At 42.0% G+C, this 17,098-nt stretch overlaps 1 protein-coding gene across 4 annotated transcripts; it reads right to left on the reverse strand.

Moving 5' to 3' along the window:
• Nucleotides 1–8,549: 8,549 nt before the first annotated feature.
• LOC129843062 (bombesin receptor-activated protein C6orf89 homolog) lies at nucleotides 8,550–17,018 on the reverse strand. 4 transcript variants are annotated; one of them, XM_055911831.1, is made up of 9 exons: nucleotides 16,927–17,018; nucleotides 16,471–16,656; nucleotides 15,807–16,235; nucleotides 15,156–15,321; nucleotides 14,887–15,035; nucleotides 14,379–14,527; nucleotides 13,911–14,046; nucleotides 12,235–12,358; nucleotides 8,550–12,048 (listed from the first exon to the last, which is right to left on the reverse strand). In XM_055911831.1, the coding sequence occupies exons 3-9, from the start codon at nucleotides 15,993–15,995 to the stop codon at nucleotides 11,966–11,968; spliced, it is 996 nt and encodes a 331-aa protein (XP_055767806.1). In that variant the 5' UTR covers nucleotides 15,996–16,235; nucleotides 16,471–16,656; nucleotides 16,927–17,018; the 3' UTR covers nucleotides 8,550–11,965. The 4 variants fall into 4 exon arrangements, with proteins under 4 accessions (XP_055767806.1, XP_055767793.1, XP_055767798.1 ...); XM_055911818.1 differs by having other exon boundaries at nucleotides 16,852–17,002; XM_055911823.1 differs by lacking the exon at nucleotides 16,471–16,656 and having other exon boundaries at nucleotides 16,852–17,002.
• Nucleotides 17,019–17,098: the final 80 nt, after the last annotated feature.

A 17,098-nucleotide genomic window follows, 5' to 3' on the forward strand; every position in this document is an offset into this window, starting at 1 on the left:
TTTTGGTACCCTTCCCCAGATCTGTGCCTCGATACAATTCCCTTGACCTAATGGCTTGTTTTCTTTTTGCTGACATGCACTGTCAACTGTGGGACCTTATAGACAGGCGTGTGCCTTTCCAAATCATGTCCAATCAAATGAATTTACCACAGGTGGACTCCAATCAAGTTTTAGAAACATCTCAAGGATGATCAATGGAAACAAGATGCACCTGAGCTCAATTTCAAGTCTCGTAGAAAAGGGTCTGAATACTATAGAAATAAGGTAGTTCTGTTTTTTTTATTTTTATACAATTGCAAAAGAAATTGAAAACTAGTTTTCGCTTTGTCATTATGAGGTATTGTGTGGAGATTGATGAGAAAAACAATTCATTTAATCCATTTTAGAATAAGGCTGTAACGTAACAAAATGTGGAAAAAGTCAAGAGGTCTAAGTTACTTTGAATGTACTGTATGATATACTTTATGTATTTATCTTATGCACTATAGGCACTAACAGTACTTTGAAACGTTTATGTAAATATACTTTCCTGTGGATATATTGTCTCACATTCCTACCTTCCAAAGGACCTACCACACAGAGAACTGGTAAAGTTAAAATAGATTTTTATGTCCCGATACAAACGCTCATTTATGACCGACGTAGAATTCAATGAAATTCAACGTCGTGTTTCCAGGATATGGGGAAGGCAGATTAATATTTTACTGTTAATGGACATAGCTATCTGCTTATGTTCAAGTTGACAAAAAGGTTTATGGCATAAGCAGTATGCCATCATTGGGTGCATTTCCAGGTTGTCACTATCGGTTTAGATGGGTTCTTTTGGTAAATGAGGGATATGTTTGCGAATGGCTGAATGAATTATTCTGCAGCAGAACTGGTCAGGCCACACAGCTACCTTTCATTTTAGTAAATTATTGGGAATAACATTTGTTGTACATTATAGTAGGTGTAACAATATGCCTTGAAGTCTAAAATGTAGCTTGTCAAGAAGTGATGTGGACTCAAAAGTCAATTTAAACTGGTTCACAAACTAGGGGTCGAGTGACAACTAAGTAGCTAGTTAACAAGTAAGCAAGCTAACGTCGTCATTACACTGAATGGCAAGTTTACCTAGCTAGTAACTGACAGGCTATCTTCAAGAAGCACATTTTCTTCACCGTTGTCGTTACAACTAGTTAAAAATCACATAACACCAATGATATCAGCAATCGTTGAATTGCTAGCCCCCTAACCTTGACTACGTTTGCAATGTCTTGACATGTAGCTAACTACTGTAACTAAAGCGCGCGCGAAAGTCTAAATACAACCAGGTCTCATCATTGCAACACGTTTGAGCTCGAATCAGACATTTGTAACGCAACATGGTTACTCCCGTCGGGAACACCGATAATCGTTTTCTTTATCTTAATATTTCACCTCAAACTCAAAAGAAATCCAGAAATTCACAAGCCCTTCTTTATTTCCCTCTTCCTATCCTCCATTTTTCTATCCCATCCCTTCCTCGGCTTGACAAGTTGTTGGGATACTCACCTCCATCAGACCGCTAGGCACCAAATAAGCACCCGGGAACCTGAATATGAAAACGAGTTGGGTCACAACACTGATCTATAGTCTGTTTTGTTATGGTAACTTGATAGGCTGTGGCGATTTTACCATGTACATATTGGTGGGGCGCAGAAAAAAATCAAAGTGGAATGCATGCCACTACAACACTTAACAATATACGAATTGCACTATAATGGTGACAAACGGTGCCCACAAACTGTTAGGGCCTACATAAAGCTGTCCCAACATCTTACCACTGCTACACCTGGCTATCAGCGGAGCGTTGTCTGGCAGCGAAACAGTTCATTCAGCCTCATTTACTGTCTTTATAAAAACATAGCTGATATGGCTGACTTGCTTAAACAACCTCTTTGGGATAGGCGTGCCGCTAGCGCACCATCTCGACAACATCCGGTGAAATTGCAGAGTGCCAAAAAAAAATTAAAAAAAATCGTAATATTAAACATTCATGAAAATACAAGTGTTTTACATCGTTTAAAAGCTTAACGTCTTGTTAATCCAGCCGCTCTGGCAGATTTCAAAAAGGCTTTACAGCGAAAGCATACCATGCGATTATCTGAGGACAGCGCCCTGCATACAAAAGCATTACAAACATTTTCCAAACAAGCAGAGGTGTCCCAAAAGTCAGAAATAGCGCAAAAAAAATCACTTACCTTTGATGATCTTCCTCCGTTTGCAATCCCAGGGGTCCCAGCTACATAACAAATGGTCCCTTTGTTCGATAAAGTCCTTTATATCCCAAAAAAGTAAGTTTAGTTTGCGCATGATTCAGTAATCCACCGGTTTCCCTCATTCAAAATGCATACAAATGAATCTCAAAAGTGACCAATAAACTTTGTCCAAACAAGTCAAACAACGTTTCTTATCAATCCTCAGGTACCCTAATATGTAAATAAACAATAAGATTTAAGATGAAGAATAGTATGTTTATTACTGGAGAAAAAATAAAGTGCGTGACATGCGCCACAATACTACAGCCAAAATGGGAGCCACAGAGAAAAACTACAAATTCTAGCAAATTTTTCAAAAAACAAGCCTGAAACTCTTTCTAAAGACTGTTGACATCTACTGGAAGCCTTAGGAACTGCAATCTGGAAGGTATTCCATTGATATTCCCAAAGACAGCCATTTCAATGAGTGGTGAGCTCAACAACAAAAACTTCCGGATGGATTCTCCTCGGGTTTTCGCCTGCCATATCAGTTCTGTTATACTCACGGGCATTATTTTAACAGTTTTGGAAACTTTAGAGTGTTTTCTATCCAATACTACCAATTGTATGCATATCCTAGCTTCTGGACCTGAGTAAAAGGCAGTTTACTTTGGGCACCTCAGTCATCCAAACTTCCGAATACGGCACAAATGTGGTTTCTAATGACAATTGAGATGTACAAATTATTGCATAAGGGGACGACAAGTAGATAAGAGGCAATCCGTAATTTCGATTAAGACAATGAGCGAGCTAGGACAGATATAACGTTAGTCAATATAACTGTTTGATTAGCACTTTTGAAATGTACAGCAACAGAATTCAGAAGATGGGCATTCGTACAGTGCTCTCTCTGTACACCAAGTTAGAACTGTAGGATAAATAAAAGGGGCATATAAGCAGACAATGAAAGCTCTTACAATATTCAATGATTACCTTTCTCTAAAACAGGTTATAGGCTACAGTAGAACAGTCCGAACAGGTGAAATTATGAGGGGTAAATAGACCAAATTATTGGGGTGAGGCACATGGGCTTTACTACACAATATACACCTAGTATTACTTTCTTAGCTACAGTATACATATCTCCCTTGCATGTTACGAAGCAGCATACAATACATTTCTGGACTCACATTGTTGTGCTCGGCTCATTTGAACAGGAAGGTGGCGCGGCGGTCCTCCAAGTTAAGTTGTTTTGTACGCGGCACAAATCATGCTTCATTGACAGCATGACCAATGTTGAAGGTTTATCATTTTAAACTTGGAAAAGAGCCCCTTAATCCCAGATTTGGGACCACAATCACTGTCACTGATTCCTTCCAAACCACTCATTGAATTTGCAATTTTCCAACTTGTGTAATGTTTGTCCACCGATGCGTTTTATCTATAATTTATCTTCATATGACAATGATTTCCCAGGATTTCCCAGTAGATTCGACTTGATTCATGATGACTGCTAGCTAAGATTTTTAAAGTATGACGTTGACATGATCAGTTCAATCAAAGCTACTGTAGATATGTGATTTGACATCATTTTATCTGTGGCCAATGACCTCTGAGCCTTCTTGGATGGGAACTTCTGTGGCAGCAGCTGAAGGGCTAGAACTTTCAATGTCTCCTCTTACATTTGTCAGTGACGTAAAGTCCCCATGAGTGACAGAAACTGAGCAAACCACAGCGCAACGCTCCGTATTTTCTGCTGGCTTGCCCAAACACCACAGAAAGCACAGCTTGGCTGAAACACCTGTATTTTGGAGCTGCCAAAAAAGGAACAATGTTTGTACGTGGCTTTATTAACTCAATGATATATATTGTTTGATATGTTACACATATTAATGCCAAAATAACATGCAAAACAGGCAAGCCCCCCCCACAAAAAAACAACAACAGGTGGTGCTCTGCCCTGAATGACGGGTCGCGACTGGATAGGCTAGGGGTTGATACAGGGGTGGGAAGGACTGGTTCTCGATATTTGTTTTTAGGATCAGCTCAGTGACTTTCAACATGGCACAATCATTGAATGCCATCTTTCCATCAAGTCAGTTTGTGAAATTTCTGCCATGCTACAGCTGCCCAGGTCAACTGTGCGTGCCCGACCTCACTAATGCTGCTGTGGCTGAATGGAAACAAGTCCCTGCAGAAATGTCCCAACATGTAGTGGAAAGCCTTCCCAGAAGAGTGGAGGCTGTTATAGCAGCAAAAGGGGGGGCAACTCCATATTAATGCCCATGATTTTGGAATGAGATGTTTGACAAGCAGAGGTCCACATACTTTTGGTCATGTAGTGCATTTCAAGGACCGGCAACTTCAGTTTTTGGGGGCTGGAGAGGTGTCTCACTATTTCCCCATCCATAGCAAACACAGCATATGAAACAAATTACATTCTAAACTGAAGATCATGATTAGTTTCAGTTTCAAGTTGTATTAGTCGTATGTACGGGATACGCATGTTATACATCGTCCAACGAAATGCTTACTTGCAGGTAAGTAACGTCATGCCAGGCTAAGCCTACACGAAACACAGCCCTTATTTTAAGTGTTATGTGAAAAATCCCTTATGGGAAAAATGAATGGCATAACAACTATTGGAATCATTTCCCTGTTTGACCGCTAGGTTTTATGGGAATTATGACAACTCCACTGTGGAGCTCTATAGTGATTATTACTTTTTTGATTATTAGAGTCAGGTGTGTTAGCTGGGGCTGGGGCAAAGGTATGACACCAATCAGGCCCCCGAGGAGTTGACCATCAATTACATATTTAGATCCGTGTGTAAAAATAATCACATTTACTTCTGGAAAATATGTAGCTATATAGGAAAAATCCCTGAATGATTTTAGTATGCATAGAAAAGCAAAGGCTAGCTTTTTCAAACAGAAATTTGCATCCTGTAGCACAAACTCCATGGATAATAAGACCACCTCCTCCCAGCTGCCCACTGCACTGAGGCTAGGAAACACTGTCACCACCGATAAATCTACGATAAACGAGAATTTCAATATGCATTTTCAACAAGCGGCTGGCCATGCTTTCCACCTGGCTACCCTGGTCAACAGCTCTGCACCCCCCACAGCAACTTGCCCAAGCCTCCCCATTTCTCCTTTACCCAAATCCAGATAGCCCATGTGCTGAAAGAGCTGCAGAATCTGGACCCATAAAAATCAGCTGGGCTAGACAATCTGGACCCTCTCTTTCTAAATTTATCCGCCGCAATTGTTGCAACCCTTATTACTAACTTGTTCAACCGCTCTTTCGTATCGTCAGATTCCTAAAGATTGGAAAGCTGCCACGGTCATCCCCCTCTTCAAAGGTGGAGACACTAGACCCAAACTGTTACAAACCTATATCTATCCTACCCTGCCTTTCTAAAGTCTTCGAAAGCCAAGTTAACAGATCCTCGACCATTTCGAATCCCACCGTACCTTCTCCGCTATGCAATCTGGTTTCCGAGCTGGTCATGGGTGCACCTCAGCCACGCTCAAGGTCCTAAACGATATCGTAACCGCCATTGATAAAAGACAATACTGTGCAGCCGTCTTCATCAACCTGGCCAAGGCTTTCGACCCTGTCATTCACCGCATTCTTATTGGCAGACTCAACAGCTTTGGTTTCTCAATTGAATGCCTCGCCTGGTTCACCAACTACTTCTCAGATACAGTTCACTGTTGTCCGGATCTCTGTCAGTCTCTATGGGGGTGCCACAGGGTTCAATTCTGGGGCCGACTCTTTTCTCTGTATACATCAATGATGTCGCTCTTGCTGCTGGTGATTCTCTGATCCACCTCTACGCAGACGACACCATTCTGTATACTTCTAGCCCTTCTTTCAGCACTGTGTTAACATACCTCCAAACGAGTTTCAATGCCATACAACACTCCTTCCGTGGCCTCCAACTGCTCTTAAATGCAAGTAAAACTAAATGCATGCTCTTCAACCGATCGCTGCCTGCACCTGCCCGTCCGTCTAGCATCACTACTCTGGACAGTTCTGACTTAGAATATGTGGACAACTACAAATACCTAGGTGTCTGGTTAGACTGTAAACTCTCCTTCCAGACTCACATTAAGCATCTCCAATCCAAAATAAAATCGGCTTCCTATTTCGCAAACAAAGCATCCTTCACTCATGTTGCCAACTGACTATCCTACCGATCCTTGACTTCGGCGATGTCATTTACAAAATAGCCTCCAACACTCTACTCAGCAAATTGGATGTAGTCTATCACAGTGCCATTCGTTTTGTCACCAAAGCCCCATATATCACTGCGACCTGTATGCTCTCGTTGGCTGGCCCTCGCTTCATATTCGTCGCCAAACCCACTGGCTCCAGGTCATCTATAAGTCTTTGCTAGGTAAATCCCCGCTTTATCTCAGCTCACTGGTCACCATAGCAGCACCCACCCGTAGCACGTGCTCCAGCAGGTATATTTCACTGGTCATTCCCAAAGCCAACTCCTCCTTTGGACGCCTTTCCTTCCAGTTCTCTGCTGCCAATGACTGGAACGAATTGCAAAAATCACTGAAGCTGGAGACTTATATCACCCTCACTAACTTTAAGCATCAGCTGTCAGAGCAGCTTACCGATCATTGCACCTGTACACAGCCAATCTGTTAACAACCCAACTACCTCATTCCCATATTGTTATTTTTTTGCTCCTTTGCACCCCAGTATCTCTACTTGCACATTCATTTTCTGCACCTCTATCACTCGTGTTAATGCTAAATTGTAATTATTTTTACACTATGGCCTATTTATTGCCTTACCTCCCTAATCTTACTACATTTGCACACACTGCATATAGATTTTTCTATTGTGTTATTGACTGTATGTTTGTTTATCCCATGCGTAACTCTGTGTTTGTGTTGCACTGCTTTGCTTTATCTTGGCCAGGTCGCAGAGGTAAATGAGAACTTGTACTCAACTGGCCTACCTGGTTAAATAAAAGGTGAAATAAAATGAAACATACCTGACAAGTAACCTCACTCACAGTAGATCGGAAACACATTTATTTATAAATATTATCCTAACATTCAGCGTCTGACAGATGTCATGACGCTAGCCCTTTAGCAGTGATGTGACCCCCTCCTGTCAGGAGGGGGCAGTTTTTGCAACAGCTCCATAAATTCCTGGCAGAGGCCCTCTTCTCCCTTGCAACATGCAGTATAGAGTGTCACAGTAAGACAAAGGGACTCTCCCGCCAAATACTCCTACCTCCCGAATTGGAGAATTAAACATTATTCTTAATTTAGAGAATGTGGAAACAGTCAGTGGAGAAGCCAGCTACGACCCGGTCTGTTTTGTTTCATGTTTGTGACCTCATGAAAGACAACACAGCCACATTACCCTAACTCTGTTTAGACAGGTTCCTCAGTTATGAGGCTTGCATCTGAATGTGGGATAAAATGTCTAATGAAGTATAAGAATACTTTTGAAAAGATAATGTGATTTAGTCTTCTAAAATGAAAATCTTTGTTTTTGGTAACTTGTGCCCAGTCAGTAGCCACGCCCAAGTGAATAGACATTGGTTGGAAATGATGAACCAACCCCTTTTCCACTCTAGAATATAAGCTCCTGTGACGAAAAGTCACCTCAGTTCCAAATGCTGTGAGGTCCTCATGTTTAAAAAGGGCTAATTGTAATTTCCACCCTGCAGGCCAGAACACATGAGAGCTTGCTCCACACTTGAAATGGTATGAACTCTGAACTATTGATCACTCAAGAAGTGAGTCCTAGATTACAGACTGCAGCTGGAAAGGTAGCAAATCTAGTAAGAACATTGACCGACGCAGAAAATCACATCTCACTCCACAACGACCCGGAAGAATCTACAAAGGACAATGGCGACATCAACTGGGCAAACCAGAGCCTCACACCACCAGCTCAACTATCGAAGCCAGCTTCACATAAATACAATGCATTACCTTTCTCCGAACGAGCGATCATTAGTGGCATGGGTATTTGTGAGAATAGCTTCCCATGTCCGATAGAGACCCTTTCCTTAGTCTTCCTTCTGAACCTCCCCTTTTCCTCTGAATCTATTGTGTTATAACCAAACTTTTTGTTTAGTCCACTAGGGACAGTATTTACTGTATAATGTTATTATGTATTGTATATTCTGTAATTGTTTAATTAGTTAGTAAATAAATAATTGAGCCAATGTGTGTACGGATGATTCATAGTAAAGGCTGGGTTCGTGCAGATAACCAAGAATTTTACAACTTTCAGATGAGACTGATATTATGTAAAGAATAATTAATGACTGATTGATCTTCGTGTATTTAAAAAAAAAATGATTGAACCTTTATTTAACTAGTCAAGTCAGTTAAGAACAAATTCTTATTTACAATGATGGCCTAGGAACAGTGGGTTAACTGCCTTGTTCAGAGGCAGAACGACAGATTTTTACCTTGTCAGCTCAAGGATTCGATCTAGCAACCTTTTGGTTACTGGCACAACACTAACCACTAGGCTACCTGCCACCATTTAAGAATGGATTTGGGAGATAGCCGCTTTATATAAACTAACTCTTCCATGGTGCACCAGGTTATTAATGAGTTAATTGTTGCATGGTTTAATTCAATCACATAATCAATCAAACGTTAGGTAATCGATTTGATAATAGCTTGGCATCACATTAAAGAAGCCAGAGACGACACAGGAGTGCATGAAATCAAACTATTTGATATAATGCTCTGATTTTAAGATCCAACATGGAAATTATTGCACATTTTATAACATCATGATTTAAAGGGATATCAAAAATACAATAGTCAAATTAAAGTGTTGATTTCCATGACACCTATTAAGCACACACAACCAAAACAAGTGTCCAATTCTTGACTCACATTGCAATTTGATCATACAAAACTATTGTTCAAAGCCAATAAAAAAAGGTTGAATTGCCACTTTCACCAAAGTAATCACATTTAAAGCCAGTGATATACATTTCCCCGTTTCAATACAAAGAACCCACAGTGGACTGCTTGAAGGACACCAAATTAAGTAGCCTTGAGCTTGCTAACAGAAAAAGAAAATAAAACAGGGAGAATATTAGCTACAGATAGTATGCCAGTTAATGTGATATAACCTATTATAAGTCTTTGGTTACTGGACCCCAAAAATCTTTGGTTATATCACATTATCTGGCATACAATCTGTAGCTAGGATAATATATGCAATGACATACAGTGCACTATAAGGCGTGATAAGAAAAAGGCAAGCTTGAACTCAAGGGAAATGTGTCAGGTTTAGGAAGGAGGTGATGATATTGGTTGGTCAAAGCCGAGGGCCTTGAACCACAACTATATTTTGAGCAGCAAAGAAGATGTAATGGTAAAGATATCTCACCCACCCAACTGGGTTTCAGACAGGAGAGAGAACCTGAGAGCCACTTCCTGTGTGGATTCTAATTTATATCCACCCAGAGAACTTTGATGGGTGGAAAGAAATGGCATGTTATGGAAGGGTCCAGAAACTTTTTTGCTATTTCATTTGTTTTTGAGAAACTTACCCCAACCAGCAATTCACTTCCTCGTTGTGCAGTATGGTGGCACTGGAAAAAACATGAACAAATCTCCAAAAACATCCAAATACTTAAAAACGGAAAAGCTCTCAGTATAGTGATGCAGTTCTTAGATGTACATTGTCTCAGCAACGTTATATTCTATTTTGGATAAGTTTCTCAAAAACAAGTGAAATCGCAAAGAAAATGTCTAGACCCTTCTAACATGCCATTTACATATATATATATAAAAAAAAAATCGAACTTCTTTAATAGACTATTTTTGGCACTATCCTCCGAGTTCATACGAAAGAGGGAATTGGACATGTGTACTACCAAAGAACAGATGCATTCATAGTATGTATTATGCAATATGGCAGTAGTACATGCCAATACATCCACAGTCATGAAGAGATTAACAATAATAACCACTTAATAGCTTAGGTTCCAGTACATGGACATCATTTGAACTTGAAACAATAAATAATGATAAAAGAAGACAGCTCCAACAGGGAAGCTGAAAAACAGATGAATTTAAAATGTTAAAATATAGCTTAACAATAAGGCCATAACGTGACAATGGTGAATTCTGAGAGATTAAAACTCTATAAACATTATGTTGACAATAGAACAGGATCAAATCTCTGAACATCGATAGTCCATGTCGCTATTCACATAATAAGGAATTCCCCTCAACCATGCCCACAAATTGGGGAAAACAAAACTTATTTCCCAATAACCCCCAGTGTAAAAGAGCCAACTTTGTCATCCATTTTTTGGTAGACAGAAATAACAAAACATGGAGAAAATCTGCTGTGTTGTTCAATGTACATGTAACCAGGTCAAAAATCACGACCAACGGTTCCAAATGCTCCCACACAGGGAAATTGAGCCTGCAAGAAGAGCCCTGTGGCTTCAGGCTATTCTCGGCGTGGGAGATGTGGCGACCTGGTGTCTAAGTAGGCTAAAGGTAGCTGTGTGTGGAAAACATTTAATCATAGGTAAGACATTTAACTTGTTTAGTATAGTCCGTTTGTAACGCCACTCACTACTTCTTTTTGTGTGCGTTTGTCTTGGCTAGCTTAATGTTCCGGTCGGTAGCCGGTAGCACTCACTCGGCTGCTAGCACCATCATGTAAAGGCGCATGAGGGAAGCCCTAGAATATTTGTTTTTTCTAAGTAGTGAGAACGCAAGCAATGTTGAAACAACAAGAAAATTGCAGGGCCGCAACATTTGATCTAATACCGACTGGGACTATAACGTTAGTGACAAAACATCAAACACTGTGACATCAACAAATTCTGGCTTGTTAGTGCTCACGCGGGAGACTGGATGACATGGGAAAAAGCAGTGACAAAACAAAAACAGTTAGTGAAAAGAACCTTAAGAAATAGCATTTCAGTCTTTCTGAAATTATGGCACAAGCACTTATCGTCAACTATATATTAAATACAATATCTGCACTTTCAGTAATCAAATGCAATTCACCAAACTGACAAATCAATTTCATACATCCTCCTAACCAACTGTCATTGTTACACTAGCAGTGACATGTTGAACTTAGGTGATGAATACGGTCCGGTATAAGAGTGAGTAGATGAGAGGAGGGCAGCGCCACAAAACTGTCCCATTATTCCTGTTGTGGCTGTGTGATTTGATCACAACTAAAAAACATAACCAAAACAATCTTGAACATTTCAACTGAACAAAACAGAGGCAAGACCTTCTGCTGTTAATCAGTCACTCTCTCCATTTTTCCTCTGAGGCAAACAGTCCGAGTTTGGGAACATTCCAGCCTCTTCCTCATCGAGACACACACCTCCAAGCCTGAGAGTGGTCTCTCCCCGCTTACAACCATCCAGTTGTCTTAGATCTGCGAAGGGATATCAACGAAGAGGCAGAAGTAGGGGCTAGAGAGGAGTTTGGTATTAGACCAGAGAAGGGTAGGGGAGATGAGAGGTGTTCAGATTTCTTCAGTCTATCTTGTGCCTGTGGTGAGTGTTCTTTCCCATACCTATAGAAGGGCGGGACTAGCCTGCAAGGGACGGTTAAAAGGTCCAATCACACTCCGACTCTACAGGAAGTGATATTCTCAGCCAGTATGCAGATGTCTGGACTGGAGTGGAGTTTCACTCTCTCCCTCCGTCTTCCTCCCATTCTGTCTCATTCAGTTGTTCCTCTCCTCCCTCAGAAAGTGGAGCCGTCACAAACTATGTTTTGGTCTCGGCCGGGGAACAGCTCCATCTGCCAGTAAAGCGGGTCAGCGTACACTGGCAGGGTCAAAGCACAAAGGTCACAATGAGGTCAAACTAAATGCACATTTGTATAGGTCTAAATCAGGCTTTGGTTACTGCCTAGCACAAACACACGATTCAAATAATTAACTAATAATGGTCACAGTATACTTACAATATTACACAGTATACTTGCAGTGTGTGTGTGTGTATTCTTCTCACCCATATCTCCAGGTCCCAGCCAGAGGTTGAAGGAGCTGCAGTGTTTCTGACAGTGGTGGACAGGGAGCACTCTAACTGTGGGCAGGCCCTCTCCTACCACCAGCCAGCCCAGCACTCGCACCCCCTAAAACACACACGCAAAAAAACACTGTAACAGCACACGGCTGAATCAAGACAAACACCATAACAACAAACATACAGTGCCTTCGGAAAGCATTCAGACCCCTTGACTTTTTCAACATTTTGTTACAGCCTTATTCTAAAATTGATTAAATAAATAATTTGCTAATAAAAACTAAACCTGAAATATCCCATTTACATAACTATTCAGACTTTGTTGAAGCACCTTTGGCAGTCATTACAGAATCGAGTCTTCTTGCGTATGACGCTACAAGCTTGGCACACCTGTATTTGGGGAGTTTCTCCCATTCTTCTCTGCAGATCCTCTCAAGCTCTGTCAGGTTGGATGGGGAATGTTGCTGCACAGCTATTCAGGTTCCTCCAGGGATGTTCGATCGGGTTCAAATCCGGGCTCTGGCTGGGCCACTCAAGAACATTCAGAGACTTGTTCCGAAGGCACTCCTGCGTTGTGTGGGCTGTGTGCTTAGGGTCGTTGTCCTGTTGGAAGTTAAACCTTCACCCCAGTCGGAGGTCCTGAGCGCTCTGAAGCAGGATTTCATCAAGGAGCTCTCTGTACTTTGCTCTGTTCATCTTTGCCTCGATCCTGACAAGTCTACCAGTCCGTTTCTGAAAAATATCTCCACAGCATGATGCTGCCACCACCATGCTTCACCGTAGGGATGGTGTCATGTTTCCACCAGACGTGATACTTGGCATTCAGGCCAAATAGTTCAATCTTGGTTTAATCAGACCAGAGAATCTTGTTTCTCATAGTCAGAGTCTTTAGGTACCTGTTGGCAAACTCCACCCAGGCTGTCATGGGTCTTTTACTGAGGAGTGGCTTCCGTCTGGCCACTCTACCATAAAGGCCTGATTGGTGGAGTGCTGCAGAGATGGTTGTCCTTCTGGAAGGTTCTCCCATCTCCACAGAGGAACTCTGGAGCTCTGTCAGGGACCATCTGGTTCTTTGGTCACCTCCCTGACAAAGGCCCTTCTCCCCCCGATTGCTCAGTTTGGCCTGGCGGCCAGCTCTAGGAAGAGTCTTGGGTGGTTCCAAACTTCCCCAGATCTGTGCCTTCAAACAATCCTGTCTCGAAGCTCTACGTACCATTTTTTTGACCTCATGGCTTGGTTTTTGCTCTGACATGCACTGTCAACTGTGGGACCTTATATAGACAGGTGTGTGCCTTTTCAAATCATGTCCAATCAATTGAATTTACCACAGTTGGACTCCAAATTGTAGAAACATCAAGGATGATCAATGGGAACAGGATGCACCTGAGCTCAATTTCGAGCCTCATAGTAAAGGGTCTAGTGTAAATAAGGTACCTTTAAAAAATATATTTTTTTATAGATTTGCAAAAAATCTAAAAACCTGTTTTCGCTTTGACATAACGGGGTATTGTGTGTAGATTGCTGAGGATTTTTTGTAGTTTTAATCCATTTTAGAATAAAGATAACATAACAAAATGTGGAAAAAGTCAAGGGGTCTGAATACTTTCCCAAAGGCACTGTACATGCTTGTCTATTTGGACTTCGTTAGAGGCCCGACTCACTCTGCTCTGAGAGTTGGCACTATGCGTGACCAGGCAACGCTGCAATGTTGTTCCGGCGCTGTCCAGTAGGGGACATAGCTCAGCCTTGGGGAACAGCCACCTTAACACCTTCTCTCTGGCCACAGATGTAAACCTCCTAGAGAAAGAAGGGGAGGACACTGAGAAATGCATCCTTATTTTCTTCCTTCCTTGAGACCTGTTTACTGAATGACTAAGTCATGCTCATTCATATGCATATGTGGGTGTGGTTGGGTTTCTCTGTGTGTGCATGTGCATATCTGCACGCAAGTGTGTGTATCTACATCAAATTTTATTTGTCACATGCGCTGAATACAACAGGCCGTACAGTAAAATGCTTACTCACAAGCCCTTAACCAACAATGCAGTTTTAAGACAAATACCTACAAAAATAAAAAATAAAGTAACAAATAATTAAAGAGCAGCATATATGTGTTAGTGTGTGTGTACCAGAGCAGGGTGAAGTTTGCTGGGCCCTGTGGAAAACACTCGTCATGTGACAGTAGGTTGTCTTTCTCCACTAGTATACTCATGGAGCCGGAGTGCGCTGAGTAGAGCTCCTCTAGCTGCTGCCTCTGCATGCACAGATACTCCCCACCCTGCATAAAGACAGAGGACATACTTCAGGCACAGGGCAGAAAAGACTGCCGACATTAGCTAAATGAACTAGCACAATATTTATATGCTGTGATGGACCTGTAAACAATAAGCAGACTGAACCCTCACTTTCAGGTACATTGTTGTTTTTACAGTCTAACTAAGATTTTCAGTCTAACAAAAACTTTTCCTTTAAGTGATATTGTTGTTTTCCTGTTGAACTAAAATGTATATTTGAGTAAATTTGTATGGTGTTAGTGTTTCAAGTTTTATTAGCCATACAGTATGTACGGGACACGCATGGTTTACATCGTCCAACGAAATGCTTACTTGAATTGCTTACTTTCAGTGGTGGTCATACCTTAAGCAGCACAGGCTGTGGCCCCCTGCGCATGGCTGCAGACTCTCTGAGGGTCTCGGGGACCTCCAGCACAGAGGAGACCTCTGCACAGCCAGAACAGTTGACCAGGCCCTGCCGCAGAGCCCCCACACTCCACCACTCATGGAAACCTACAGGAGAGACAGTCCGGAAGCTGTTATTACACACACACTGGCTAGGAACAAATATCCATTTATAGTGAACAACTAAGAATAGTGTCTAACATAGGTCTTTTCCCTCTGTAACTGTACCTTGCAGGTTGTACTTCTTGGCGATGGGCAGAGCTAGTAGTCTGACGTGGCTGAGGGGGGAGGACCAGTTGTGTCCCCCCGTGTACATCACACCTAGCTGGGGCCGAGTGTGGGGGTAGGTGAAGGCCAGCACCACCACCAACAGAAAGCCTACCGCTACCACAAACTACAGTAAGGAGATGAGGACAAGTGAGAGGATGGTTGATCAATGCAGAGATTGACATTAAGGGTTGCCTTATTACCAGGGCAAGTGACCGGAGTAGACCTGCAAGTTGAGCCTGCTCTGAGGTTCCACCTTGGGCAGGTGATTTTTGGACTGATAACCAAAATGCAAAGAATTCCAGTAGTCTGGTCTTGCTGGGTCCTCCCGTGTGTAGGTGAATAGCCACTTTACATTTTCAGGCAAGTGATCATAATCTTCCGGCAACCAAAAAAATGCTCCTGACTTGCCCAATTGGGCGAGTGCCTTTCAAACCTTAATGTCAATCCCTGCAATGTGCTTTTGATATGTTGACTGGCATATTATTAGCTGATGGACATTGTAAGTCCCATTGCTTGATGTATGATCTGTGGCCACCACGTGTGTGTGTGTGTGTGTGTGTGTGTGTGTGTGTGTGTGTGTGTGTGTGTGTGTGTGTGTGTACAGCTTACCTTGATAGTGGCTCGAAGGATGGGGAATTGTGGCGGGTCTCTTCGAGGCTCGTTTGTCTCCAGGACTTGTTTGATAAACTTCTCGATCTCCCTCTCCGACATGCCATAGCGATACCCCGACTGGCGGAGAATATCGATGCTCTCTGACAGCTTGTCGTAGATGCAAGGCTCACTCAGTGTGGTGCCCATGACAAACGTGGTCCAACTGAATCTAGTCAACAGTTATTTTAGAAGGGACAGTGCCTCTAGTCTTTGGTTTGTTGCTGTGTAACTCATATTCCCTCGGAGGTTGGGAAAAACAGCACTTCCAAAGCCCCAGACAGAAGTTACACAAACAATCCAGATGATATAGCGGAACTTGGCCTTGGACTGTGGTCAAAAACATTCACTGTGTCAATGTCAACACAAGCATTCAGAGGCCCCGGTGAACTGTAAGCAAAACATTTTTTTTTTAGATTGACATAGAGTTGAACTTGGTAGACACGTTCTGTACATTTGTAGTTTTATGTTAAGGACATATGTCTCTGCCTGCTTAGATGTTCTCCCAACGTTTTCAACCTCTCAATTGTTTGTTAACAATATTGTCATGTGCACAAAAATGTAACCTTTATTTAAACTAGGCAAGTCAGTTAAGAACACATTCTTATTTACAATGACGGCCTACCGTGGCCAAACCCTAACGCCGCAGGGCCAATTGTGCGCCACCCTATGGGAATCCCAATCACGGCCGGTGGTGATACAGCCAGGAATCGACCCAGGGTCTGTAGTGACGCTTCTATCACAGAGATGCAGTGCCTTAGACCGCTGCGCCACTCGGGAGCCCCAGTGAATCCAGTTTTTATCGTTTTACCTTTATCATGAAATGAGTGTGTCAGTTGCAGCAGTGGGGTAAACAAATAAAGCTAGCTAAGTGGCTAGGGTCAGATATTTAAGAAAATTAGTCTCTGCTAGGGTTACTAGCTAGCTAACTTAGCTACTAACAGGTGTAGCTATATTTTATAAGATCAAGTAAACATCATATGTCAAACAGTGAACACGAACTCACCGTAATTAACGGTTAATGTGCAATTACAGATCTAGTTTGTCTTGTTCATATTTAGCTTCGTGTCGACCAACCAACCTTTTCCCACTTTTCTTGGTGCTTGAGAATTTGCGATGTCACTTGACTTCCCTGTTTTACAGATTCAAGTTGAGAGTGTCAACATCAGATTCGAGTAGCAAAACTCAAGATTGATGTTTAAATATACCGTAACGACCCTATAATTAGTACATTTGTATGAATTAAAACTAAC

This window comes from Salvelinus fontinalis, chromosome 3 (genome assembly GCF_029448725.1).
Source record: "Salvelinus fontinalis isolate EN_2023a chromosome 3, ASM2944872v1, whole genome shotgun sequence".
In the NCBI taxonomy this organism is placed as follows: domain Eukaryota; kingdom Metazoa; phylum Chordata; class Actinopteri; order Salmoniformes; family Salmonidae; genus Salvelinus; species Salvelinus fontinalis.